The 27,249-nt window shown below is 42.6% G+C and overlaps 3 protein-coding genes across 3 annotated transcripts; all 3 read left to right on the top strand.

Moving 5' to 3' along the window:
* Positions 1 to 277: 277 nt before the first annotated feature.
* On the top strand, positions 278 to 5,504 carry LOC148071601 (dolichyl-diphosphooligosaccharide--protein glycosyltransferase subunit MAGT1-like). The gene is made up of 10 exons (XM_087798732.1): positions 278 to 385; positions 927 to 1,096; positions 1,379 to 1,496; positions 1,909 to 2,049; positions 3,010 to 3,150; positions 3,399 to 3,488; positions 3,575 to 3,638; positions 3,776 to 3,850; positions 3,929 to 4,019; positions 4,860 to 5,504. Exons 1-10 carry the CDS (start codon positions 281 to 283, stop codon positions 4,873 to 4,875), a joined length of 1,011 nt encoding a protein of 336 aa, XP_087654858.1. The 5' UTR covers positions 278 to 280; the 3' UTR covers positions 4,876 to 5,504.
* A 319-nt stretch (positions 5,505 to 5,823) lies between these two features.
* igbp1 (immunoglobulin (CD79A) binding protein 1) lies at positions 5,824 to 8,720 on the top strand. The gene is made up of 3 exons (XM_087798897.1): positions 5,824 to 6,302; positions 6,433 to 6,753; positions 8,242 to 8,720. Exons 1-3 carry the CDS (start codon positions 5,835 to 5,837, stop codon positions 8,512 to 8,514), a joined length of 1,062 nt encoding a protein of 353 aa, XP_087655023.1. The 5' UTR covers positions 5,824 to 5,834; the 3' UTR covers positions 8,515 to 8,720.
* A 4,135-nt stretch (positions 8,721 to 12,855) lies between these two features.
* LOC148071603 (stonustoxin subunit beta-like) lies at positions 12,856 to 18,023 on the top strand. Its single transcript, XM_087799471.1, has 4 exons — positions 12,856 to 12,883; positions 14,658 to 14,768; positions 15,602 to 17,080; positions 17,174 to 18,023. The coding sequence occupies exons 2-4, from the start codon at positions 14,678 to 14,680 to the stop codon at positions 17,722 to 17,724; spliced, it is 2,121 nt and encodes a 706-aa protein (XP_087655597.1). The 5' UTR covers positions 12,856 to 12,883; positions 14,658 to 14,677; the 3' UTR covers positions 17,725 to 18,023.
* The last annotated feature ends 9,226 nt before the right edge of the window (positions 18,024 to 27,249 follow it).

Here is a 27,249-nt window from a genome sequence, read left to right on the forward strand (position 1 = left end):
TTATAATTGTATTTTATTTGTGTATATTTGTATATATATATATATATATATATATATATATATATATATATATATATATATATATATATATACTGTATAAGTAAGTAAGTAAGTAATTTTTATTTGTATAGCGCTTTTCCAGACCATTTATTTATTTGTATTATCGTTTCTCGGAAAAGAATCGACCACACAGTGTCAGTAATGCGCCCAGGTCTCGAAGGGAAAGAAGAAGAAACTCTGTCATTTGATTGGCTGGTCGAGACACCAATAGGAAACTGACATGATCACTTGTCCGTGCAGCAGAATGCTTGGAAAAGTTTTTTTCTCGTTGCTCTTCTTTTGTATTTTCTACAATGAAGCCGCTAACGGCCAAAAGAAAAAAGAGGTAATAAACATTTACCAACAATGATATGTTCTGACTCTTTAGGTCAAAACTATATTGTATATCTTACAGTGTGTCAGACGGAGCTTAGTTAGCTAACCACAGCTAGCTGCTACCGGAAAACACAAGCATATCATAATAGAATCATATGAATATGACACAATGAACCATTAATTGTAGCTTAGCTGCCGTATTCCATAATGTTTATCTCAATTCTTTATTTTAAATCTGGTGGCATGTGTCCGTGATGATAGACGACTCTAAGGTCTGACGTTTCCAGTTATTTCCTGATGCTAAGGATATTTGCGTGCAATCTTGAACCCTCATTTCAACAGCTGATGGAAGTGGCTAAAGGAATTTTCAACAGACAAACAATATGTGTTTGTCTCTGGGGTCAAAAATACTAATTTTACAATATATTATTCATAAGGCAATGCAGCAATATTTTAACGATCACAGGGGATAATATTGTTTCCACAATGTAGCTGATGATTGCATTCTATTGTGATTAATCATCAGGATTTTTTCCAAACTGACTTTCCAGACTTTGCTGTCAGAGAAGGTTACACAGATGATGGAGTGGACCTCAAAGCGGTCTGTCATTCGGATGAATGGCGATAAGTTCAGGCGTTTCGTCAAAGCGCCTCCCAGAAACTACTCTGTGGTCATCATGTTTACAGCACTCCAGCCTCAGAGGCAGTGCGGAGTCTGCAGGTGAGTGGTTTTGGCTTATTTATTTATTTTAAACCCAAGGCTTTGTCTCTTAATTATTCATCATATATGTTACCTTTGAACTGAAGGGACAACTGAAACATACTTAAAATTGTCAGGAAACACAAGACACACCCTGAAGAAAGTAGTTTAGTTATATATCTATCAAGGTTCAAAATAGGGTTTAGTGAATTAGCCTCAACAGCTCGGGGTAACTTTGAGGCTCATACATGTTGGTTGTGACTGCCTCTAAACCATGTATTTGGAAAAATCTTTCTCTGTCAGACAAGCCGATGAAGAGTTCCAGGTGCTGGCAAATTCCTGGCGTTATTCATCAGCCTTCACAAACAGAGTGTTTTTTGCCTCCGTGGACTTTGATGAAGGTTCAGATGTTTTTCAAATGGTAAGGATTTGGCTGAGATATTTAGCTAAGGGACAAGAACCTACAATCGTAGTTTAAACATTCATTAAGATGATGCAGATTATAGACATAACCACCAAATTGGCTTCCTAACCACAGTCTGACTGTTGAACGGTGGAAGTGTTGTGTAGGCAAAGTATGTATTACTCTTATATAGTATTGTATAAATATTGTGACTTTGTTTTCTATTGTTTGTTATGCTGTTATTTTGGGGATTAATTCACACAATTAATATTTCAACGTTTTGGGAAGACAAGAACAATCATTGAATTGTTAAAGGATGGATCAGCCTAACAACATTTTCTCAAAATCATAATGGCAGATATTTTGGAAAATACATTTGTCTTGAACTAACTGTCTTTTTTTTTCTTTTTTTTTTTTTTTATCATTTTAGCTAAATATGAACTCTGCTCCGACGTTTCTACATTTCCCCTCAAAAGGAAAACCTCGTAAGACTGATACATACGAGCTGCAGGTTCGAGGATTTGCAGCAGAACAGCTGGCTCGATGGGTGGCAGACAGGACTGACGTACAGGCAAGTGCTGAGACTGCCAGATGATACACTTGTTAGGAGTGTGACACTGAAAACGTATTTCTATGGTCTGACTGTAAAGCCCAATTTAACTTCTTAGTTTCCTTAAGAATGTGTTAATCTGTGTGGCAATGTCTCAATAGTTCAGCAAAATTTTGCAGAAAGATGACATTTTCCAGAATCTTCATTAGGTGATACACCATGGTTGATTAAACATTTGATGATTGACATCTCAGACTAATGCCTAATTATAGCATAATTTTTTTACTTATGTTTAGTTTTTACCTATTTAGTTCAGGCCTAAATGTTATACTGTATACATGACAAACAATGGGAAGCTATATAGGGGTTAAAGTATGAGGTTAATTCTGTAACAATGATGATACTATCTTTATTTTACCAGATAAAGAAAAAAAAAGAATGAAAAAAATGTTCTGCATTTGCATACAAAAACAGTATGGGGGAAAATCTAGCTATGAGAAAGCCTTATTATTCTTAGTCTTAAATGTATGAAAAGTTAATAAACCTTCCCGCCTAGCACAACGTTGCATCTAGAAAAACACAATTGGAAAATCTGAGCTGTAATTGTTTGATTGCTGAGTGCATTTTCCTGTTACTCTAGAGAAGTCACCACCTTTGAAAGAATAGCTTTAGCAGCAGCTTTTGTTACGGAAACTGTAAAAAATGAGGGGATTCAAATAGCTTGTGGTCTCCATTTGTGGATTATGCTTTCAAAGGCTATTCATAATAATGAACTAATACTTGACCTAAGCTACCTTTGTTTATTTTTTACTTGCTTTGTCAGTTTGTGAACCTAGTTCTACCTAATCCCCCTTTGAGTGAATTGCCAAACTACTAAAATAAGATATTTGCAGGGGGCAGTATGTTCAACCTTCTATTCACTGACTTGTTGCTTCACTGGATTCAAACGTCTGACTTAACTTGTCTCTCCTTCGTTTCTAGATCCGTGTCATTCGCCCTCCTAATTATGCAGGACCTCTTTTGTTAGGCTTCCTCCTGGCAGTGATTGGTGGACTGGCATACCTGCGCAGACATAATCTTGAATTCCTGTTTAACAACAACGTTTGGGCTTTCTCTGCATTGGTAAGATTAAGTATAACATTTTCAGTCAATTTCTCAGCCACTACTATTTTGTAAACATTGTAATGCTGACAAAGTCATGTGGTCATTATTTAATATATTAGTCTTATTGTACGAAGGAACAATGTCAAGAATGACTTACCAATAACAGCTTCATTGTTTCTGTAATACAAACATTGTATTTTGTCATGAACTTGTTTATTCTAATATGTCCTCTAATTAATTAATTAATCAACTTTTTCCTGGTGTAGTGCTTTGTCTTGATCATGACCTCAGGCCAGATGTGGAACCACATCAGAGGTCCACCCTATGCGCACAAGAACCCCAACACTGGCCAAATCGTAAGACGGCAAACCCCTTTGACTTTATTTACAACATGTCTCATATCTAATCCTCTAATGTATTGTCTATTTGTGTCTGACTTTAGAGCTACATCCACGGGAGCAGTCAGGCACAGTTTGTGGCCGAGACCCACATTGTGCTGATTTTCAGTATCCTTCCGCTGCATGCTAAAGTAGATGCAATAGCTTTCAAAGCAAATTTATTTCCAGGGTTAATCACTGTGATCCTTTTCCTGTTTAAGTGGCAATTCCAAACTTGTTTTGAAAGACCTTAACATGATGTTTAGACGCTGCCATCACCTTGGGAATTGTTCTGATGTGCGAAGCTGCTACATCCGACCTGGATATTGGAAAGAGGAAAAGTATGCAAATACATTACACACATTTTTCTTTTAATTCAAAAGGTATTTATATTTTAACTGTGTCTCTGTGTGTGTCAGTTATGTGTATTGCAGGTATCGGGTTGGTGACGCTCTTCTTTAGCTGGCTGCTTTCCATCTTCAGAGCAAAATACCATGGCTACCCTTACAGGTAAAATGATTAACCAGGGCAGGGAACAATGTCCCCTGTAATTTACTGGTATGTTGGACCTCAACGACCTCTGCTAATTATAGTTCTCAATCCCCCCTTCACCTGACCCATCGTGCAGGTGATAAGCCCATTAGGCGGCGGATCCACATTTATTTTAGGATTTTACCTCAGAAAAAGGGCACTATATGACAAAAACAAAAATCTAAAACATGATCATTTAAAATGGTCTTATTAGAACTAATAACAACATGCAGCTGATCCACTCCAACAAAGTCTTATGTGTATGTATATCAATACGAAACATGAATCACTTGTATACAGTTAAAATAATTCTGCAAATGGGGTTAGAAACATTTTCTTGGAAAGTTTCTAAAACGGGTATCGTGTCTGAGGTGCAAGACACTGTTTTTCTGTTCAATGGTTTTTCTCTCCTAACTGGAAGATATATTTACTCTGGTCTTTTCAATATCTTGATACAAGACATTTTCCTGGACTTGAATGTGATTCATATTAAAACTAATCAAACTGGTTGTTTTTTTAACTTTGGTTTGATTTTAGTATTGCATTTTACCTGTTATTGGTAGTCAACAGAAACTATTAATCCAACAAATAAAACTTAATTAACCTAGTTAATGACTTTTTAGTAATTACATTGTTGTAATTCAATGCTATAGTCTGGTCAGAATGCTCTTATGTTGATCAAATACACAAAAAGAGAGATGGACATCCCAGCGTGGATAAATAAAATAGGCCTGTTTTATAACCTGCATTAAGAACAAGATGAATGAAATCAACTTGATTTGAACATTTTTCTTATCCTTGTGTTTTTTCCTTTTCCAGTTTCCTGATGACTTAACCAGGGCCGCAGCTTTGGAAACCCCCAGAAGTGTTGAAACCTGTTGAAACCTGGCACATGATCTTTTTCTTCCCTGTTAACATTTTTCTGATCAGTCGAGCCGAACGGACTTTAATGTGACTCTGCACAACGGTTCTATACAAAGTTCTGCAAGGACAACCATTGAAGCTCGATAAACCTACTATTTAGCAGACTATTCAACAGTTGCTACCATTAACACATCAACTTTGGGGTGTGGCCCCCAGAAGAATGAGTTTTCTCAGGAACTTTGTTATCTCAAACCGTTATTTTTTATTTCCCGAATGGAAGTTCTATTTCAATATTGTTCTCAATTGAAGCCCTACAGCATCCTTTTTGTTTGTGTCACTCAAATTGAAGAGAAGTGTGTCTAACTATACTTAAAGATGATCAGTCAACATCTCTGTTATTTATAACGATTTATCAAATCGATAAATGTGGCCTTATAGTTTGGCGAGGCAGATTGAAGATGATGCTAATCATCAGTGCGTATTGAGACATGAAGTCTTGGTAAAATGTTGGCGCTGAAGAAAACATGAGTGCATGATGTGTGTTGTGATCCACTCATATCTGGATCTTTAACTAATTAAAGTGCCTTATTCCTGTTGTAATCTGGATGTTTTTACACTCTCTAAACCTGTCACACGGTATGGTTTTTAATACTTTATTACAGCGACTAAGATGAATGACTCATCAAAACATGATCCCTGTTAAGGGGATTTCCTTTTCATACAATTATTTACTGTTTCTAAGTTTCAAGGTTAATAACTTAATATTTCAAAAGGCATTTGTTATTTAGCAGCGCGTTCCACAATTTTCCATGACGAACACAAAAATATGATCACGTCATAGTGCGCCACCTCTACGATAGGGGGCAGCATCAATAACGGCGCCACCATAATTAATATCTCGAAGAAGAGGACCCCGGAATCAACAACAAGATGGCGGAAAAGGAAAACGGCAACGATGCTCCGGAACACGAGCAGCCTTCAAACTCAGAACCTCTAAAATTGACCGAGTTGCTGGATAGAGGTTGGAAGGCGTTCGAGGAGGTCGACCGAACAGACGAGCCTCTTGCTTCCACCAGTGTTCAGGGAAAAGTCAGGCGAGGCATCGCTGCGTTGGAAGAGACCTCGAGACTGGTCACACAGCTGGACCTCTTCAGTCGGAACGAGGACCTGGAGGAGGTGGCGACGGCTGACCTGAAGTACCTGCTGTCACCCCCTTTACTCGGGGCGTTGACCCTAAAAATCACCGGCAAAGACAAGCGGTTGGATTCGCTGCTCGCCGCCCGGGCCTACTTCATTGACTTTCTGCAAAGATGTAGAGAATATAAAGTGTGCAAGTTTGAAATGCCCAGGCTAGAAAATAATGATGAAAATTCAGAAAGCCAATCTCTGGTAGCCAAGGTATGTGGAACATGTGTTTCTATCTGTCAATAGTGCACTGCTATCACGTGAGCCAACAATCTCACGTGACGGTAGTAATGGTGCCATCACTTACCTTTGCTTGAGATTTTTAAACTCTTGTTTTTTCCAGCCTTCCTCCTCTCAACCTGACCTGGTGAACATGGCAGCACAGAGACAAGCCAAAATTGAGCGGTATCGTCAAAAGAAAGAGTTGGAAGCCAGACTTGATGTTGTGCGCAGAGCTGTCGACAGTGGTCAGGCCGACGAGGAGACCAGTAGAGATTTCTACCTGCTCAGTATCAGGAAATGGGTCGCTGTCTGCTTGGAGGAAATCGAATCCATTGACCAGGAAAGTGAGATCCTGAAGAACATGCCACTGGCCCCTCCTGAGACATCGAGGCCAGTCAGGACGCCAATGAAGCCCTTTGTCCTCACCAAGGATGTGGTTCAGGTAAGGATTCATTGTAGTTATTTTGAGGGTGTATCAAGGATATCACAACAAATGTGTTTGTGGTAGCTAAATGACAGCGATTGGTGAGGTAAAAAAGAAAACTGTTATACTCTCAATTTGGTTGGATAAAACAAACACAGTGTCTTATTAACCAATTCATTAAGTTATTATTTTCAATACATGATCCCCTAGCTAGAGTAAAAGCTCTCACTATGACATTGCAGAGAGATCTAAAAGTCATCTCAAGGTCACGTTGTACCGGCTCATCAAGTTTCTCTTCACCTCCAAAATAAAAGCCACACACGACAGTGATTAAAGTACTATAGAGTTTTGTCGGATTGATGATATCTGATGAGAAGGGAACATCTGTGTTGCTGACCTAAAAATAGCCTCGGACATCCACAGATGCCTGTAACAAAGTGCTGAAAACACACACAACAATTAAACTGAACATTCAACTCTGGATTGTATACTAAATGCATGTTTAATTGCAAAGTTTTTAAACTTTTGGATGTATGTTCAGTTAAAACTATAATGCAATGATTCAAGCATCATTCTGATTTGTTCAGCTTTAAATTGTGGCCTTATTCATTTCCTTTATTTTTTTAAGCAAGGTTTGTATTCAGAAATAAACGAGCACATTTTTTATTTTAAAAGCACAGTAAAAAAAAAAAAAAGTTCTCTCGTAGTTTATTGTGCTTATCTTATTCTTATTTGTTATCCTTATAGTCAGGCTTCAGGCATATTGCAATGATTGAAATAATAACTGGCTAGTGGATAAACTGGAAAATTTACAGATTTACATCTTTTCAAATATAACTAAACAAGTCACACATTGTGATTCATTGAACAGAGTTGTTAAACTGTCCAGTTTCATCCATCACTACCACAAGATGGTGCAGTTGGTAGTTTCGTTTTAAAGATTTCACTATGGCTTGTATAGCTACTGCTATGAGATATGGCAAACTCAAAATAATAATAAAAATCTTGCGTTTATAAAAAGGAGTATTCAATCGAATCAATAAATAAACCTACTTTAGAAACACTATTGTGTCGGTCATTGCACATTGTTTTACGGTTTCTAAATGAGATGTCTAACGTACTAGTTCCAACATAACTTTTTAGTTTGGATAGGATTCAGTGCCACCTTCAGGATCACCTTTGTGCCCTCAAATTCCTTTTGCTGAGAATCACAAAAGCTTTGAGCGCGATGACAATGAAGTTCTTGAATAGTCAAAGTAGTTTAATGACCTTCTTCTGGGAAGTATATATTATTTCAAGGGCTTTTCTTGTTGCCTGTAATCCATGCTTATTGCTAAATAATAATGTTGGTAAGCCGTACAGATTCTAGTCAAGTATCAACATTTTTTTTTACTTGCAGTAGATAATGGGATCTTTCCAAAATCATTTCATAATTACTGTGATGGAGGAAACATCCTGTAAACCAATAATTGAGTCAAGAGACTGATTATTGTTGTCTGTCCACAGGCTCGGGTGCTTGGTGCCGGCTATCCTAGTCTGCCAACCATGACAGTGGATGACTGGTATGACCAGCATAGGAAGCACGGAGCTCTGCCAGACCAGGGGATACCAAGCAAAGTCACTATTGACGAGGACTCTGATGCAAAAGAGAGGGATGAGGCAGAAAAAGATAGACAGGTGGACGAAGACGACGAGGAAGCCTTGCAGAAAGCAAGAGAATGGGACAACTATAAAGACGGTCATCAAAGAGGTTACGGAAACCGACATAACATGGGTTGACAAGTGCCAGCACACTGAACTTACACTCCTGGCTTTTGTCTGACCATGAGGTCTTCTGGATCCAGGAAGCACCCTCACTATCCTGTACAAACAAGCAACCACAAGAACCAATTATGCCATTTTAAAGGTGATACATTCTGTCAGTCCGCTATTTGAATGAACACTTTTATGTCTTAATAAAAGTCTCAGTGTTGCTTGAAGTGTCAGCCATGGTGCCTCTGGTGTTTGTTCTCCATTGATGGAGGAGACTTAATATCCAGCAATGTAAGATTATGGGAAATGGACAAGGATAGATAGGGATGTTTGATTTAGAATAAACTTAAGACATTTCTAAAATTGTTAGCAACTATTTTAAAGCTTTATGGTCTCTTAAAGATTATTGTTTTCATAAAAAAAAAATCATAAAATCTGTGAGACGGCCACCTCTAAAACAATAATCCTTAACATAGAATTGGCATGTTGTTTAGAGGTCAGTAGGTGGCGCCATCAGTTTAAAAATTATGTGATGTTTCATTAGCACAATTGTTCAAAACAAAGGAAAATGGGGTAGAGACCGCCATCTAGTGGACTCTGAAAATAATGACGCTGCTTCATGAAGCTTCATCAGACCATGTAAGGTTTGGAACCAGGTTTCACCAACATGCAACAATACCATGGTCAGAGTTATACAGGAGAATGTTGAGTGTGAAGTATCTTGAGAGAAATATCTTGACAGATGAACATTAGCTAATTAACAGACACTGTTATTTTTTAAGCTTGTACAGAATTACATAAGGAAGGTTCTGAAAGGTCCGAGTCGTTTGTATACTGAAGAGATCTTCACTAACCGTCCTCCCGTTGGATTCAAGAATATGGAAAATAATTTGCAGGATTCCTACAACAGGTAGGAAAACATCAACATGAAAATGTGCATGTTAAAATGTTATCAAATAATAATTGTATCTAGTTATCTCCAGATGTTATACCAGCTGGTGTCAAATAAGATCTGAGACATTGGATTAGCTAAGACTCAGAGGGATAGAGAACCATTGATAATATGTAAAAATTAAGCATTATTCATTGAAAACAGTTGCAAAAAGACTGTTATTGAAAGTGAGGATCTAGAAAAGTTCAAAAGAGGTATCCAAGGCCAGTGTTGTAAATAAGTAAATCATTTTTATTTGTATGGCGCTTTTCCTGGCCAGGGTCACAAAGCGCTTAAAAAATCAAAACCTGTGTTGTATAGAACAGTAGTTCATGACCGCAAAGTGAACATACTGTTTTTTGTCAATTAAATGCTTCTGTGAGCTCGTTCATTCTGGTGTCTGTGAAGGTTACACTCTCTCTGTTCATCTTTGTCCAGTAGGTTACATGATTTCTTCGGAGACTTTCAGGCCGAAACCAGCTAAAACAGACTGTAAACGGGTCTTAATGTATTGCTTCATCAAAACAAAGAGCAGCAGGTGAGGTTACAGTGGCATGTAGCTGGGCGATGGACAATGTTGAACTAAAGTTTGTTTATCAAATTTATGTAACATTATTATGATTTAAATTCAATTCTGGTATTTTGTTGTCTGCTTCGTGTGTGAGGAAGGAGTTTGGAGAGTAGAAAAGTCTTGGTGCCATGAACTGGACTGCAAAGTAAAACACCTCTGACCTTGGGGGTAATACATTTGTATGACGCTAATGTTTTTTTTGGGTTAACATAATTTGCGACTTGTTTGGACAACTTTTTCGGATTCGTGACTCGTGAATGGCGGAGCTGTCAGCTAGGGATCAAAAAAGTTTATCTAATCTAATCTAACGGCAGCTAGCATCAGCACGGCGACCAACAACATCGGCAGCAGCTAGCTTCATTGGTATGGGACCGAAGAAGAAGACAGTCATGGGAAAAACTAAAATACATAAAAACGAGTAAGGACAGAGGAAACTATGAATACATTAGAGAAAGATTTACTGACACAAAACTAGGAAAAGGTATATACTGTGATGACTGTATGACGGTGCATATAGATAGGTTAGGTTAGGTAGAATTTTATTGATCCCTCAGGAGGTCTCCTTCAGGAAACTGTTTTTATTTTTCAATTAGACACAGCAATAAAGCAATTATTCATAAAAATAAGAACAATAACAAAGAGAAATAAAAGAAAGTACAAGATGACACAATCTAAGTCTAAAGATAAAGACAAAGAACATAGATCAAAGACAAATAACAAAGACAAAGGATACAAAGACTAACATAGAATAGAACATCCAGATACTTTTACTACACTCCTGCCCCCAAACTCAGAATTGTACAATCGAATAGCCCGAGGAATGAATGAGTCCTTTAGTCTATTAGTTTTGCATTTGGGGAGGAGCATTCATGCTTCATCTGCTTCTCTGTTCACTGACGACAGTGTTGAGAGGATGACTGTCATCATCCATGATTGACAGTAGTTTGTGCAGTAGTGAAGTAGTATGAAACTTTATAAAGAATATTCATGTCATTATATGTTAAAAATTGTCCAATAAAACAATACTACGGAAAACAAAAAGGCAACGATCGACCATGGTTCACGAAGGGGATTACAAAATGCCTGTAAAAAGAAAAATTTCCTAGTTCATTTTAAAACAGCACAAATCATGTACAAAACAATAAACAAGCTACTTACTGGAAATATTCAAAAAATCTTTTTTTTTACAGAGATGGGGGTTATAATCTGAAGGGAGAGATTAATTTAAATAAGCGGGCATGTACAATGTTAAAACGTTTTGGTGTTTCTCTTTGTGGAGTGAGGTTGTGGAACAGATGTATATGGAGCTCAAGCAGTTTACAAACATGACACAGTTTAAAAAGCGGCAAATGGTTCTACCTCATTTGGTGCGAAGCCCTTTAACCGCTTCGCTAATGGTTTACCCCAAAGGCACCGGCTAGTCTCAGAGAAAGCTTAATGAACTCGCCACCCAGCTGGGTGCAGTCCACTTCCTATAAAGGCGGGAAATACCCGCCGCACTTCCTCCTTTTTAATTCAGTGAGAAAGCTCCTGACTGCTCTTTAACCGGCTAGAGCTAAAGGCAATTTACACAGCCTGCTTCACTTCTCTCCCCAACTGTCAAGGTCATCCTAATGCTATCCGACAGCTCCACCGCCGTGGCATACGTAAATCGCCAAGGTGGAATCAGATCTTGCATGGGATGAGCTGAGCGGGACTTTGGACCCGGGCGTTGTCCACATGCTGGATAACCCCTGGGCCCCCGTCTACACGCACGCTTTATGCCCCATAGGGGGATTTGGTGCAGACAGGTCCTTGGACCCCATCTCCTGTATGGTCTCTTCTGTCCTGTCTTTCCTGCAACATTTGCTGGATAACGGACGGACAGTGGCAACACTGAGAGTGTTTGTATCAGCCATAGCAACGAGACATTTCGGGTTTGAGGGAGCTTCGGCTCGCGGCCACCCTCTGGTGGCGCATTTCTTACGGGGTGCCTGCAGGCTTCAACCTCCTGCAAGGACTTCCAGCCCTTAGTGGGATCTCCAGCTGGTGCTGGACTCTCTCACAGGTCCGACCTTCGAGCGTCTTGACCAAGTCCCACTGCTTCGCCATGGGTTTAAACCAATAACGAGGTGGTTAGAGGATGAGCACCAAATGAAGTAGAACGCCTGAGTAATGAGCATAATCTCAGATTCTACGAATTGGTGTGAAGCCTCATCATCCTCACGCCTTTCTCGCAGAGTTTTTAGTTGGAGGAAGTGCGGCGGGTATTTCCCGTCTTTATAGGAAGTGGACGGCACCCAGCTCGGTGGCGAGTTTATTAACCTTTCCTAGAGACGAGGCCGTGCCTCAGGGGGTAAACCAATAGCGAAGCGGTTACAGGGCTTCACGCCAATTCGTTGAACCTGAGATTATGATCATAACTCAGGGGTTTTAATAATGTACAGGGAGGAAGAAGGGCTTAAACAATTGGGTGTTATAATTCATGATTTAGGTATTATTTATTTACTCTATTTCCTGTGTTGTAAATATGTATCAAGTAAATATGGAAATTTGCGGTTGATGTTAATAATTTAGTAGTGGAGAAGGGGTAGGTTTAGACAAGCTTATGCTTCATCCTACACCTTTTCTGACATGTGGGTTCATATTATTATTGTTTTGACCATTATTGTTTTGACTAACCTCATTGGTTTTGTTTCTTTGTTTTAAGTTAATTATTTTTATGTACCCTCACATAAAGAAGCATAATAAAGCACAATAAGGAGTTTATTCATTCACTGAAAGAGAATATCCAAGTTACTATTTTACTCTTTAGGATAGAGACAGTGGGAGGAGACGGGGCGTAGGCATCTCAATAAAACGCAGAGAATCTTGTAAGTACTTTTTCATAAGTCAGTTGACTGCTTTGGATACTGGTGAGTTTGTTCTAACTTTTTTTTTTTCAAGTAAAATGTATTTTTATATATTGTTAATAATTTTATTGTATTTGCTTTCTATGTGGGTGTATACAATTTAACGTACAAGAAGTGAAAGAATTGCACGTTTGGTTGGGCAAAGCCCAGGTTGTTAAAATCTTTTTGTTAAAAAATGACCCATAAAATGCGTAAACCCCATAATATATTTGAACTAAATGATAGGAGATAATAGTACATGAACATTTTGTTTTGGTTTTGGCATAATACCCTTACTATGCTAAAAAAGAACTGAAAATTAATCAGCGTAATTACATTTTACAGAGCGTTAACATAACAAAGCACCCGAGCAGACCATGAAGCCTGGAACTGTGTGTAGCACAAAAAGAGCTAGTATAAGTTTAGCACTATAAGCTTTTTTTTTAGCATTATATCCTAAATATGCAAAAGAAACATTTGTATCACACACATTCATTTCACATGGTTTTAACATAACACATAAAGTACAAATAGATTTCTGTTAGTGATCTCACTTTGTCGTGACAAGCCTATGGTTGTAATTATAATAAGTCACTGCCACAACATGCCCTGCATATGCTTAACTGGATAAACCGGTCGTTACTCTTTTACCCACATAACATAATGTTATTCTGCCATGAAGTATTCTTGTAACAACAATAATAGTTATGAGACCAAGGAGCAGAAGTATACACCAGGAGACATGTAAAAAATAGTTACATTTTATATATAAGATCACAGAGTCTAAGCTAAACGCTGAGGAGATCTAATGTCTGTCCTCAGACGTCTTTAAAAAAAAGCAAGGTTTGAGGTGACTCTGGGTGATTGCTACAGTAAGTGGCCAGAGGTAGCATTCTCACAACATGTCACTGCGGATGTGGTTATTACATTTCTCCAGTCAGTTTTCAGCAGGGAAGTGAACTCTAGCCATGTTGTAACTGACAATGGACCACCGTTTCTCTCTAGTGCATTTTCAGACTTTCTTGCAGAGAGGGGAATATGTCACCTGTGTAGCAGTGTGTATCATTTACAATGTAATGGGGCAGTAGAAAGATGGAACAGGGTGTTAAAAGAATGCATCCTATTTGCAGAGTTCCTACAGAACTATAGAGCTACACCTCATGCTTCAACTGGTGTCTCTCTATCAGAACTACTGCATAACAGATACAATTAGTTAAATGCTTTTCCCTTGACAACCGTGAGAGATACAGTTGAGAACAAACAGAGCAAGACAAAACTGTACACTGACCAACATAGAGCCTGTTGTAAAAACTAGGGAACCCCCTGTTGAACCTCCTTTAGGCTCTAGAAGGAGTGGTGGAATTTTAACACCTACATGACACTCAAAATTTCGTATGGGTTAATATTGGTGGATGCCATATGTTGACACTGTTGTGAATTTGTATTAGATTATAAATGTGTGTAAAAAGGTTTAATATTCAATAACACTGTTCAGGTATTGCATATTGCTTGAAATGTCCTGGTGAGCTTATTTAAGTTGAAAACAGTACATATATGCGTGATGATATGGTTGGAAATCAGAATCAGAAAAACAGAACCAAGCATCAATCATCAATGATAATGATCAATGTATTTTTGTCATAGAGATATTAAATTATTATTATTATTATTATTATTGACAATTATCAGCTGTTTAAGGTCAAGGTTTAGTCAAATGCACCATGTTGTAGAGTGGTTGTTTGTTTATTGGATTTAGGCAACAATGCTAAATCTCCAAATGTATTCTGATCCTCTCCAGCTCATCTTCAAATCTTCACGATGGATTCTGTATTGCTGAACATTCCGGCAATGGGTCGTCCTTTTACTCTAGGGATGCTGTATGACGCAAGGAAAGATCAGCCTATTCCAGGTATGACATGACCAGTAAATATCGCTATTAGCTGATATTTTATACTCGAGCATGAGGGTTAAGCAAAAGTAAGTCAATTTTGGGAATACTTTCACAAAATACCAACATTTCTCTTTGTCAGTTGAAAATTATTCAATGTGCCTCCCATTAAGTTTGGGCTCAGTCCCAATGTGGACATCATATTTTTGATTTTACTGTGACGACACCAGTGGCCCAATAATCTACAATCATTACCAAATAATGTTGCAAGAATATGGACATACTGTATTCCCTTAAAACTACCCAACTTCTTGCATGGCCAAAATACCCACTGGACTTACCAGGTGTTGTGCGTGTTCCACTTGTGCCATAACTGTGTATATGTCAGCATATTCTATTTCCTGGCAATATCCAGTACTTTATAACCCAACATCACACAGGCCATCAACAACCAGAATTGACAATGTGATGAGGTGTGTTGCAATGTGCATAGAAATGTTGGTCAGACTGGATATGGTGTTATGATCATATAGCGCACAGTATTGTGGTCAGAGCAAAGTGTACTTGTTCAACAGGCAGGGTTTCCAAATAGAATAGAATATGATAGGAACCTTAACTTACCTTTACATCGATAGCAAAGTAAAGGGCTTAAAAGCCGTATACTATATGTGTGATAAATGCAGCAGATTGTCCATTTTGTGCTTATGTTGCCTTTCAAACAAAACATTCTAGGACCAGTGAAAATGCTGCTGAGATAGGGCCTGTCATGAATTAACTTGTGCCAAAGATACAAATATTTATGTTCCATCCCGAAGTCTAAACCTGAGGTCTAATGAGTATTACTTTCTTCTTAGGTTTCACTCTGTGGGATGAAGCCTATCTGCAAAAAAACACTGTGGATAGTTCTCTTCAGAGCAGCAAATTTGAAATTACAACTTCAGACTCAACCATGTCCCAATCATCTCTGCTGGATGTGAATGCGTCCCTGAATGCCAGTTTTCTAGGTGGTCTGATAGAAGTGGGAGGATCAGCCAAGTACCTGAATGAAAAAAAGGAGTTCAAGAACCAGTGCAGAGTAAACTTGGAGTATTCTGCCACAACCTCTTTCAGCCAACTGTCCTTGACCTGTGAGGAACCATTGAATTCTCTGCAGAGGGAGGTCATCGACAAAAGCATGGCTACACACTTGGTCACTGCCATACAGTACGGGGCAAATGCTTTTTTTGTGTTTGATAGCAAGAAGTTGGATGCTGGCAGTGTTCAGATGATTAAGGGCAGCATGGAAGCAGTAATAAAGAAGATTCCTTCTTTCAGCATCTCGGGAAAGGTTGAGATCAATCTGTCAGAAGAAGAACGTGCCTTAACTAAAAGCTTTTCCTGCAAGTTCTATGGTGACTTCATTCTGGAGAGTAATCCAGCAACCTTTGAAGATGCAGTGAAGACATATATGCAACTGCCCAGCCTTCTTAAAACTGGAGAGAAGATGTCACCTGTGATGGTCTGGCTGATGCCGCTGAGCAAGATCTACCCTGAGGCTGAAGAATTAAAAGCGGAGATTAGTACCCGGCTGCTTAGAAAGGTTCAGGCATCTCTGGAAGACCTGAGCACAGTGGAGCTAGAATGTAATGACCTTTTACAGGAAGAGGCAGCCACATATTTTCCATCAATCAAAGAGAAGCTGCATAGCTTCCAGAAGCTTTGCAAAAACTTTGGAACAACACTCCAACAGGAAATCAAGCAAAGACTCCCAGCCATTCGAGCAGGACAGGATGAAGAAAGCACCCTTGAGAACATGTTTAAAGACATAGATAAGTCACCATTCAGGAGTCATGTGCTGGGGAAATGGGTGGAAAATCAGAAACGTGAAGTAGCCATTATAAACTCTTTGCTAAGTATGATGCCTGGAGTCAAGATCACCTCCGAACCCTATGAGCTGGATTACGCTGTTCTTGCTCCTGATGTTCATGACACTTTGTGTTTTGTTTTCACCTCCCTTGACTCCACTGACATTCAGATTAAACAGATGAGCAGCTACATAGATTGTCTGGAATTAGAACCTGCAAACAACTCTCCAGAACAAAAAAACAACTGCTGGTTTCAGTCAGATGAGGTGCTGACTGAAATGAGCGCTCATGCTCAATATATGTCCAAAGTGTCTGAAGCCTTGAAGAATGAGAAGGGTTTCTGTTTCCTGGTTGCTGCAATCCAGAATGAAAATATCGAAGGAGGTTCCATCTTCCATTACTGGAAACACAAACTTGTATCTGAAAAGTTTATGAAGCCAACAATTGCCAATGTTGAAGAAACGACAGAGAGGCAACATTTACTTTGGTGTAAGAACGTTTTTTTTTTTTCACATTGCAGTGGTGGACATTTAGTCTTTGATCTGTATTTATTCTAAAGCAACTTTCTATTTGCTCTTACAGATGCCTGTGATGTCTCACTGGACCTGGAGACAGTAAATGGCAATCTTGCTGTGTCTAGAGATGACAAAAAAGCGACTAATGGAAAATGGCTTTCTCCCACTTTTTCCCAGAAGAGGTTCCACCCCTTCCACCAGGCTATGGCTCGAGAGAGTCTGAAAGGCCAGTGCTATTGGGAAGTGGATTGGAGCACTGGTGAAAGTGAGGATGTAGCAGTGGGCGTTTGCTACGAAGGGATGTCACGGAAGGGGGACAGCGACAACAGTCGGCTCGGCTGGAATGTCATGTCATGGTGTCTGGGCCATCGCTGGTCCCCTCCACATCCAACTCTGTATGCTGAGCATGATAAGAAATGTACTTACATTTCAGTACCTGAGAATGGCTGTGTAAAGCTTGGAGTCTTCCTGGATTGGGATGCAGGAACACTGTCATTCTTTAATGTAACTGCAGACACAGTGACACACATTCATACCTTCCAAGCAGAGTTCACTGAGCCCGTCTACCCCTGCTTCATGATATGGCGGGAACACAACTACATATTCCTAAACCTTTAAGACCCAGTTGTTGATATATATCAACAACATGATACTTAACTTGTGCTTCATTATAGTTTACTTTCTTTACACATAAAGTCATATACTGCCAAATGTTTAGTTTGAACTTTAAACTACATATTTTGTGAGATGGGGGTGAAAGGGGGAATATATAAAGTTCTTTTAATGTTTTTTTCAATATCCGAATACTTGTATGATTACTATATTGCGTGATTTGATGTGTTAAACTATATGTAAATTGCATATGCAAACTGATGTAAGCTAAAAAATGAGATGGAATTAAAAAATGTTTGGGTTTACCTTTGGTCAACTTTATTCAATATAGAGCATATAATTAGTTTATTTGTTCTGTTCTTCCCAAAATAAAGAGCGGAGTGGCGTAATGGGTTCAATTAAGTTTTTTAGGTTTAAATCAGGTGAAGAAAACAGAACAAACATGACAACTTCACTTTAACTCTTAAGCTAAACACCATATATACTATGGCATCATTTACAGCTGTAGCGATTATAGGGTTATAAAAAGGTATACTTTCAGAACATCTAAGTTCTGGTCGATGTAACTTTAAAATTGCCTCTAGGTAAAAAAAATACCTGAAGTTTTGGAGCATCACCTTTGAGTCTTAGTCCAAAGTAAACTTACATTTAGATAGATGGATGGATGGATGGATGGATGGATGGATGGATGGATACATTTATTGGCCCTTTTAATTAATTATGAAACACTAGTTTGAATCAATCCTATTAACTAATGTTTCTACTTGTTGTCGTGATTAATGTTCTTTACTGAAAAAGAGGCTCTTAAATTGATTATAAAAAAATCTTAAAAAATAATAACAACCTGTCCTCTGCACCAGAAAAACAGAAATACTTACTACCAAATTATCCTAAACACACACAAATACACTGCAAAAAAAAAATCTATTTAAGAAAAATAAAAAAATAAAATCAAAATCAAGAGTGGGAATTGAACCGGCGAAAGTTCACGTACTCAAACTTCCAAAACTGTTTCGCACGCTACCAACTGAGCTAACTGACTATATCAATGTCGCTTATCAATCTGAAGACTTTTACAAAAATACAAAATGACCAATGTTGATAAAAAATTATAAAAAATAAACCATAAAAGATAAATCTATATATTTTTTAAAACACCCAAATCTGTGGGAGGGCAGGTAAATTAAAAGGATTATAAGCCGTATACTGTATGTGTGATAAATGCAGCAGATTGTGATTTGTGCTTATGTTGCCTTTCAAACAAAACATTCTGGGACCAGTGAAAATGCTGATGAGATAGAGCCTGTCATGAATTCACTTGTGCCAAAGATACAAATATTTATGTTCCATCCCGAAGTCTAAACCTGAGGTCTAATGAGTATTATTTTCTTCTTAGGTTTCACTCTGTGGGATGAAGCCTATCTGCGGATAGTTCTCTTCAGAGCAGCAAATTGGAAATTACAACTTCAGACTCAACCATGTCCCAATCATCTCTGCTGGATGTGAATGCGTCCCTGAGTGTTTTCTAGGTGGTCTGATAGAAGTGGGAGGATCAGCCAAGTACCTGAAAAACCTGTAATGAAAAAAAGGAGTTCAAGAACCAGTGCAGAGTAAACTTGGAGTATTCTGCCACAACCTCTTTCAGCCAACTGTCCTTGACCTGTGAGGAACCATTGAATTCTCTGCAGAGGGAGGTCATCGATAAAAGTATGGCTACACACTTGGTCACTGCCATACAGTACTGGGCAAATGCTTTTTTTGTGTTTGATAGCAAGAAGTTGGATGCTGGCAGTGTTCAGATGATTAAGGGCAGCATGGAAGCAGTAATAAAGAAGATTCCTTCTTTCAGCATCTCAGGAAAGGTTGAGATCAATCTGTCAGAAGAAGAACGTGCCTTAACTAAAAGCTTTTCCTGCAAGTTCTATGGTGACTTCATTCTGGAGAGTAATCCAGCAACCTTTGAAGATGCAGTGAAGACATATATGCAACTGCCCAGCCTTCTTAAAACTGGAGAGAAAATGTCACCTGGGATGGTCTGGCTGATGCCGCTAAGCAAGATCTACCCTGAGGCTGAAGAATTAAAGGCGGAGATTAGTACCCGGCTGCTTAGAAAGGTTCAGGCATCTCTGGAAGACCTGAGCACAGTGGAGCTAGAATGTAATGACCTTTTACAGGAAGAGGCAGCCACATATTTTCCATCAATCAAAGAGAAGCTGCATAGCTTCCAGAAGCTTTGCAAAAAATTTAGAACAACACTCCAACAGGAAATCAAGCAAAGACTCCCAGCCATTCGAGCAGGACAGGATGAAGAAAGCACCCTTGAGAAGAAAGAAATATCTCTGTGAAGAAAGTCTCATGTTGCCGTAATCTCGAGCTGCTAGCTGTTAGCCTGCGGCCATATTATCTGCCGAGGGAAAATCAGTCACGTGATCACACTTTGTGTCTACATTCCCCCAAACGCTGACGCAGCCACTGCCTGTGAGAAAATCCACTCCGTCACATCCAGGCTTCAGACACAGCACCCTGATGCACTCATGATCATTTCTGGGGACTTTAATCATGTAACTTTGGACAGTACATTGGCTGTGTTTAATCAAGTTGTTGATTGTCCCACACGGAACAACAGGACAATAGATCTCCTGTATGTTAATGTTAAAGACGCATACAGAGCGACTCCCCTCCCCCCACTAGGGAAGTCTGATCACAACTTGGTTCACCTACAGCCTTTGTACACCCCCCTGGTCCAAAAGTTGCCTGCTACAACGCGATCCATCAGGAGGTGGTCCCCAGAGATGGAGAATGCCCTGAAAGACTGTTTTGACACCACAGTTTGGGATGTGCTGCTGGACCCGCATGGAGAGGATATAGAGGGGATGACACACTGCCTGACGGATTACCTGAACTTCTGCACTGACGTGGTCTCACCTGTCAGGACTGTTCGCTGCTACCCTAATAACAAGCCCTGGGTTACGCGAGAAGTCAAGGCTGTTCTCAACAAGAAGAAAGTTGCCTTCAGGAGCAGAGACAAGGAGGCCATGAAGGCTGCACAGCAGGAGGTAAAACTCTGTGTGAGGGAAGCTAAGGACACCTACAGGAGAAAGGTGGAAGAAAAGCTGAGGGAGAACAACATGAGGGACCTCGGAAGGTTTGAAGCTTTGATCAGTCCCTGCCCCCCACGCCCTCATCCCCACGGCAGCCGCATCTCCTTCTTCCCTCAACACACCTCCCCCCAGACACCTCATCACCCCACCTCGTATCCCCTATTCCCAAACAATCCCCGCCTCACCTCACCACAGACCAGGTCAGAGGACAGCTGAGGAAAATCCGACCCAGGAAGGCAGCAGGCCCAGACAAGGTGTGTCCAAGGGTACTGAACACATGTGCTACTGAGCTGGGTGAACCAATCCAACGCGTCTTCAACCTTAGCCTGAAGCTAAGGAGAGTGCCCACCATTTGGAAGACATCATGCATCGTCCCAGTTCCGAAAAAGAACCGGCCCAACAAACTAAATGACTTCCGACCAGTGGCACTCACTTCACATCTGATGAAGACTATGGAGCGGCTCTTTCTCAAACTCCTCAGACCCCAGGTACAACATGCCCAGGACAACCTTCAGTTTGCCTACCAGCCAGGTGTTAGTGTGGAGGATGCCATCCTCTACATGTTACACCGAGCCCACTCCCACCTGGACAATGGAAGCGGCACAGTGAGGATTCTTTTCCTGGACTTCTCTAGTGCCTTTAATACCATCCGGCCAACCTTACTACGGGACAAACTGGGCGGGATGGGAGTGGACCCCTTTCTGGTAGACTGGATCTCTGACTACCTCACTGGCAGGCCCCAGTACGTCAGGCTAAAGAACACCACGTCTGACACGGTGGTCAGCAGCACGTGAGCCCCCCAAGGCACAGTGTTGGCTCCTGTTCTCTTCACCCTGTACACCTCAGACTTCTGCTACAACTCGGAGCTATGCTACATACAGAAGTATGCAGATGACACAGCCATTGTGGGGTGCATCAGGGATGACAGAGAGGAGGAGTATAGGAGACTGGTGGATGACTTCGCTGCATGGAGCCACACAAACCACCTACAGCTGAACACCTCAAAGACAAAGGAGCTGGTCATTGACTTTAGGAGGTCCAGACCAAGGTCGCGACCAGTTGTCTTAGACGGAGCTGAGGTGGAGGCAGTGGAGTCCTACAAGTACCTTGGCCTGTGGTTGGACAATAAATTGGACTGGACAACACACACCAACCACCAGTACAAAAAGACCGAGAGCAGGATGTATTTCCTAAGGAGACTGCGGTCCTTCAACATGCAGCAAACTACTGCGGATGTTTTACCAATCTGTAGTCTCCAGCATCCTCTTTTACACCATGGTATGCTGGGGGGGGGCAGCATATCCAAGAGGGACTCATCCAGACTGGACAAACTCATCAGGCGGGCAGGCTCTGTGGTCGGCAATAAATTGGACTCTCTGGTGTCGGTGGCAGAGAAGAGGACACTGGACAAACTGATGGACATCATGGATGACCCCAGCCACCCTCTGCACACTGTCATCACCAACCAGAGGAGCCGGTTCACTCAGAGACTGCTGCTCCCCAAGTGTAGGACCAATAGACTGAGAAACTCCTTTGTCTTTCACGCCATCAGGCTGTACAACTCCTCACTTGGGGGGAGGAGGTTGCTTGGGGCTGGAGTCGGAGGGGAAGGAATCTGACACTTCCACCTCTACAGTGGATTAACAACACTCTGACACTTTCATTTGAAATAACGTAAAGTCACTTTGTTTAGCTCATTTTATTTTATTTATATTTTTATTTTGTTTATACTGTCGTTATATTCAGTTACTGTTGTTATTTAATGCTATCGTCCTCTTCTGTGTGCTTTTTGGTTTTTCTCTATTCCTTCTGTGCTACTGGAAAACAGAAATTTCCCTGAGAGTGTCATCTCAAAGGGATCAATAAAGTGCAGTCTAAGAACATGTTTAAAGACATAGATAAGTCACCATTCAGGAGTCATGTGCTGGGGAAATGGGTGGAAAATCAGAAACGTGAAGTAGCCATTATAAACTCTTTGCTAAGTATGATGCCTGTGTCAGGGTGTGGAAGGAAACCCAGGCGCAGAAAGTGTCTGGTTGTCAAACTTGACAGATTTATTAACAGCAGGCAGAGGGATCGTCATAGGTAGTCCAGGCAATATACATCCGACAGGTACGATATCCAGAAAACATGTCAAGGGCACAGGCAGGCAGAGAAACGAGAAGACGTACCAGGGGTCAAAACCGGGAAGGCGAAACAATCTCGAATAGGGAGTCTAAAACGTGAAACACGAACTAGAAGAACACGGGATGACAAGTGTGACGAACCGACAAAGACTGAGGGAGAGTGAGCAGACTATGAAGGCTGCCAGCAATCACTGGCAGCTGCAGAAACACAAGACAGGTGGATACAATAACAATCAGCAGGGGGAGGGACCGGAAAGTAAACTCAGACACAGAAGGGAGCAGGTTTCAAAATAAAAACAGGAACACAAAGAAAGACACACGAGACATAACAGTGCCCCCCCCCCTCAAGGGACTGGCGGACCTAAGCCCACCAGGTAGCCGACGAGAAGAGGACATAGAGAACACGCAGGAGAGAGTAACAACACCGAACAAAAAACAAAACAAAACACAGAATGAGGCAATAAGACAACAAAAATACAACGTGCAAAGTCTTAGTTCTGGGTCTTGGGTTCTGGATTGTCTCTTCTAGTCCGAGCATTGTAATCCTCAATCAGGCGGGGGTCGAGAGTGTTCCGAGTGGGCTCCCAGGAACGCTCCTCAGGCCCGTAACCCTGCCAATCCACCAGGTACTGGTAGCCCCGACCAACCTGCCGAGAGTCGAGAATCTTCCGTACAGTAAACGCCTTCTCACCCTCAACCACCCTAGGAGGGGGAGGAGGTTTAGAGGCCGGAACCAGCGGGGATACTCTAGCGGGTTTAACCTTTGAAACATGGAAAGTGGGGTGGATGCGAATCTCCTTAGGAAGGCGTAGTCGGACCGCGACAGGGTTCACCACCTTGGTGATGGCATAGGGTCCCATGAACCGGGGAGCGAGCTTACGTGAAGGTAAGTGGAGACTGATGTCTTTGGTGCTGAGCCACACTCGGTCCCCCACCTTGTAGGCGGGAGCATCTGAACGCCGCCGGTCAGCGGCAGACTTGGCGGAGGCCGCCAAACTCAAAAGTTTCTTTCTTGCCTTAATCCATGTCGACTTGCACCGCTGTACTAGAGCCGACGCTGACGGGACTTGGACCTCCTCCTCGAGATCAGGAAAGAGAGGTGGTTGATATCCGTAGGCACACTCGAACGGACTCATTCCGGTGGAGGAGCACGTGAGCGAGTTGTGTGCGTACTCGACCCATGGAAGAGCCTTGACCCAGGTGGTGGGAGCACCGGAGACCAGGCAGCGGAGAGAGGTCTCTAGGTCCTGGTTGACCCTCTCTGTTTGGCCATTGGCCTGGGGGTGATACCCTGAGGTGAGGCTGGGCCGAGCCCAGATGAGTCGGCAGAACTCTGTCCAAAAGCGGGAGGCGAACTGGGGCCCCCGGTCCGATGTCCCGGGGGGCAGGCCATGGGCCAGGACCGCCTCGGCCGTGTCTCGGGCGTCCGTAGCTTGGGCAGCGGGACAAAGTGGGCCATCTTGGAGAACCTGTCGACGACAGTCAGCACCGCAGTCATGCCCTCCGAGGCCGGCAGTCCGGTGACGAAGTCCATAGATATATGGGACCATGGACGATCAGGCACCGGCAGAGGAAGCAGCTTCCCAGACGAGGGAGTGGATGAGGTCTTGCTGGTAGCACACACCGGACGTACTCCACGACGTCCCTCGCAAGCCCAGGCCACCAGAACCGCCGCCGCACCAGAGTTAGGGACCGTTGCTGTCCTGGGTGACAGGACCACTTGGACGCATGGCACCAGTGGAGAACCTGCTTGCGGAGGTTTTGCGGCACAAAGAGACGGTTAGAAGGACCAGTCGGAGGAGGAGTCCGGCGATTCGCACAGGGGTGAGTCTTGCCATCAGCAGCGCATCTCTGTGACAGGACCGCGCCCAGCCCAGTGCTGGAAGCGTCGACCTTGACCAGGAACTGGAGACGGGAATCAGGTTGTCGGAGGACGGGGCAGAGGTAAAGCGGCGCTTGAGCTCCCGGAACGCCTCCTCGGCGGCCGGGGACCACCGGAAGGGCTGTTACTCAGACGTGAGAAAGTGCAAGGGAAAGCAGACAGTACTGAAATTACGGATGAAACGCCGGTAAAAATTAGCAAACCCGAGAAATCGTTGCATAGCCTTGCGTGTATCGGGGGCCGGCCAGTCGGAGACCGCCTGTACCTTGGCGGGATCCATGGATATTCTACCAGGGCTAATGATATAACCGAGGAATGAGACAGTCTGGACATGAAACTCGCACTTCTCTGCTTTGACGAACAGTTGATGCGCAAGAAGACAGCTAAGGACGGAGCGTACATGCTGGCGGTGGGACCGTTCGTCCTTCGAAAAAAATCAGGATATCGTCTAAATAAACGAAAACAAACTGGGTAAGGAACTCTTGTAATACGTCGTTCACCAAGGCTTGAAAGACCGCAGGGGCATTAGTTAAGCCGAACGGCATGACTAAATACTCATAATGACCAGAAGGAGTATTAAAAGCAGTTTTCCATTCATCGCCCTGGCGAATGTGAACGAGATGATAGGCGTTGCGCAAGTCTAATTTCATGAACACAGTGGCCCCTTTAAGAGTCTCGAACACAGATGACATAAGCGGGAGGGTATAGCGGTTCTTAATAGTGATGTTATTAAGCGAGCGGTAATCAATACATGGTCTGAGGGACCCGTCCTTCTTGCCTACAAAGAAAAAACCTGCGCCAGCCGGGGAAGAAGAGGGACGAATGATGCCTTTAGCCAATGACTCCTTAATATAAGTATTCATAGCCTCAGTCTCAGGGAGAGAGAGGGAGTACAAGCGCCCTCGTTGTGGCTCAGCACCGGGTAAGAGTTCAATTGCGCAACCATTGGACCGATGAGGAGGTAGACTTACGGCACGAGTCTTAGAAAAAACCTCCCTCAGGTCATGGTACTCACGTGTAACGCAGGAGAGATCGGCGACGAGGTTAGGCGCGCTGGAAGGATAGGCGAGCCTACGGGCAGAACAGAGAGAAAGAGAGGTGAAACACTGCTGGTCACAACCCAACCCCCACCCGACCACCGAGAGAGGAGACCACTGGATCCGTGGCTGGTGTTGCTGGAGCCAGGGGAGACCCAAGATGAGGGGGTGCGGTGAGCAGTCCAGGACGAGGAGCTGGATCTCCTCGACGTGGCCATCAGCGAAAGAGAGGCAGAGCGGTAGGGTGCGCTGCTCCACTCGGCTCAGGACGCGACTGTCGAGAGCTTGGACCGGGATGGGACGTGGCAGCCGCTAGAGAGGAATGTCGTGTCGACTCACCAGCGCCGCTGAGACGAAGTTGCTGTCTGCTCCTGAATCGATGAACGCGGGTATGGACCAGGTGTGACCGTACCGGCTCAGAGTCACAGAAATGGCGGGACATGAGGGATGAGGAGATGGTGGTGCTGGACCCGTCCTGACCCTCCTCTCCTTTACCGTACAGTTCCTGGCACGGTGTCCCTCGATGTCCTCAGACTGCACGTGGCAGACGGCGGCGTGGTGCATGGGCAGAGTGGAACCGCTGGATGGCAGAAGGGGTGCCCGACCCCGGGACTCCTCAGCGCGTTGACGAGTCTCGATGCGGGTGACCAGCTCGTTCATCTCGTCCAGGGTCCCTTCAGCGACAGCGGGATGAGGTGAACCCGGATCCGGGGAGCGAGGGGCTCGATGAAGACCACAGCGAGCGTGTAGTCGGGCCAGTTGCTCTCCCCTGCCATGATGCGGAACTGGATGGCGAAGTCCGACACGTGTTGTGCCCCTTGGCGCAGGCGGAGGAGAGATCGAGCTGACTCTCGACCCAGAGGGCTGTGCTAAATGCGCTCCAGGGCTGTGGTGAACTCCTCCACGGAGTCACAGATGGCCGACCGCCGTTTCCACTCAGCCGTTGCCCAGGCTTCCGCTCGTCTGCACAACAGAGAAATGATATATGCTACTCTGGTGCGTTCGGTCGGGAAAGCAGCAGAGTTCAGTTCAAAGTGCAGGCTGCACTTAACGAGGAATCCACTCACTTTACCGGAGTCACCGGAGAAGAGGGACGCCTTCATGGTGTTCTAGAGGGAGAACAGGCAGATGGTAAAAAACACCATGAAGCCTAAAGATAGTGCCGAGACCAACACCATCCTGGGGCACATGGTGAGTGTCTAGAACACAGCCAGATTTGAACAAGTCCGAAAAGCTCTTGTTTGACGACCTGTTTTCCCTGTTTCTACAGTGGCGGAAGTTGTCGTCTCCAGACAAGGATTTATACTATGGGATGGCAAAGGATGAGAGAAGAATCCACGCCGAGAAACACCCAGACTGGTCGGCGGGCAACAATTATGTAAATA

This window comes from Callionymus lyra, chromosome 9, assembly GCF_982586985.1.
Source record: "Callionymus lyra chromosome 9, fCalLyr1.hap1.1, whole genome shotgun sequence".
In the NCBI taxonomy this organism is placed as follows: Eukaryota; Metazoa; Chordata; class Actinopteri; order Syngnathiformes; family Callionymidae; genus Callionymus; species Callionymus lyra.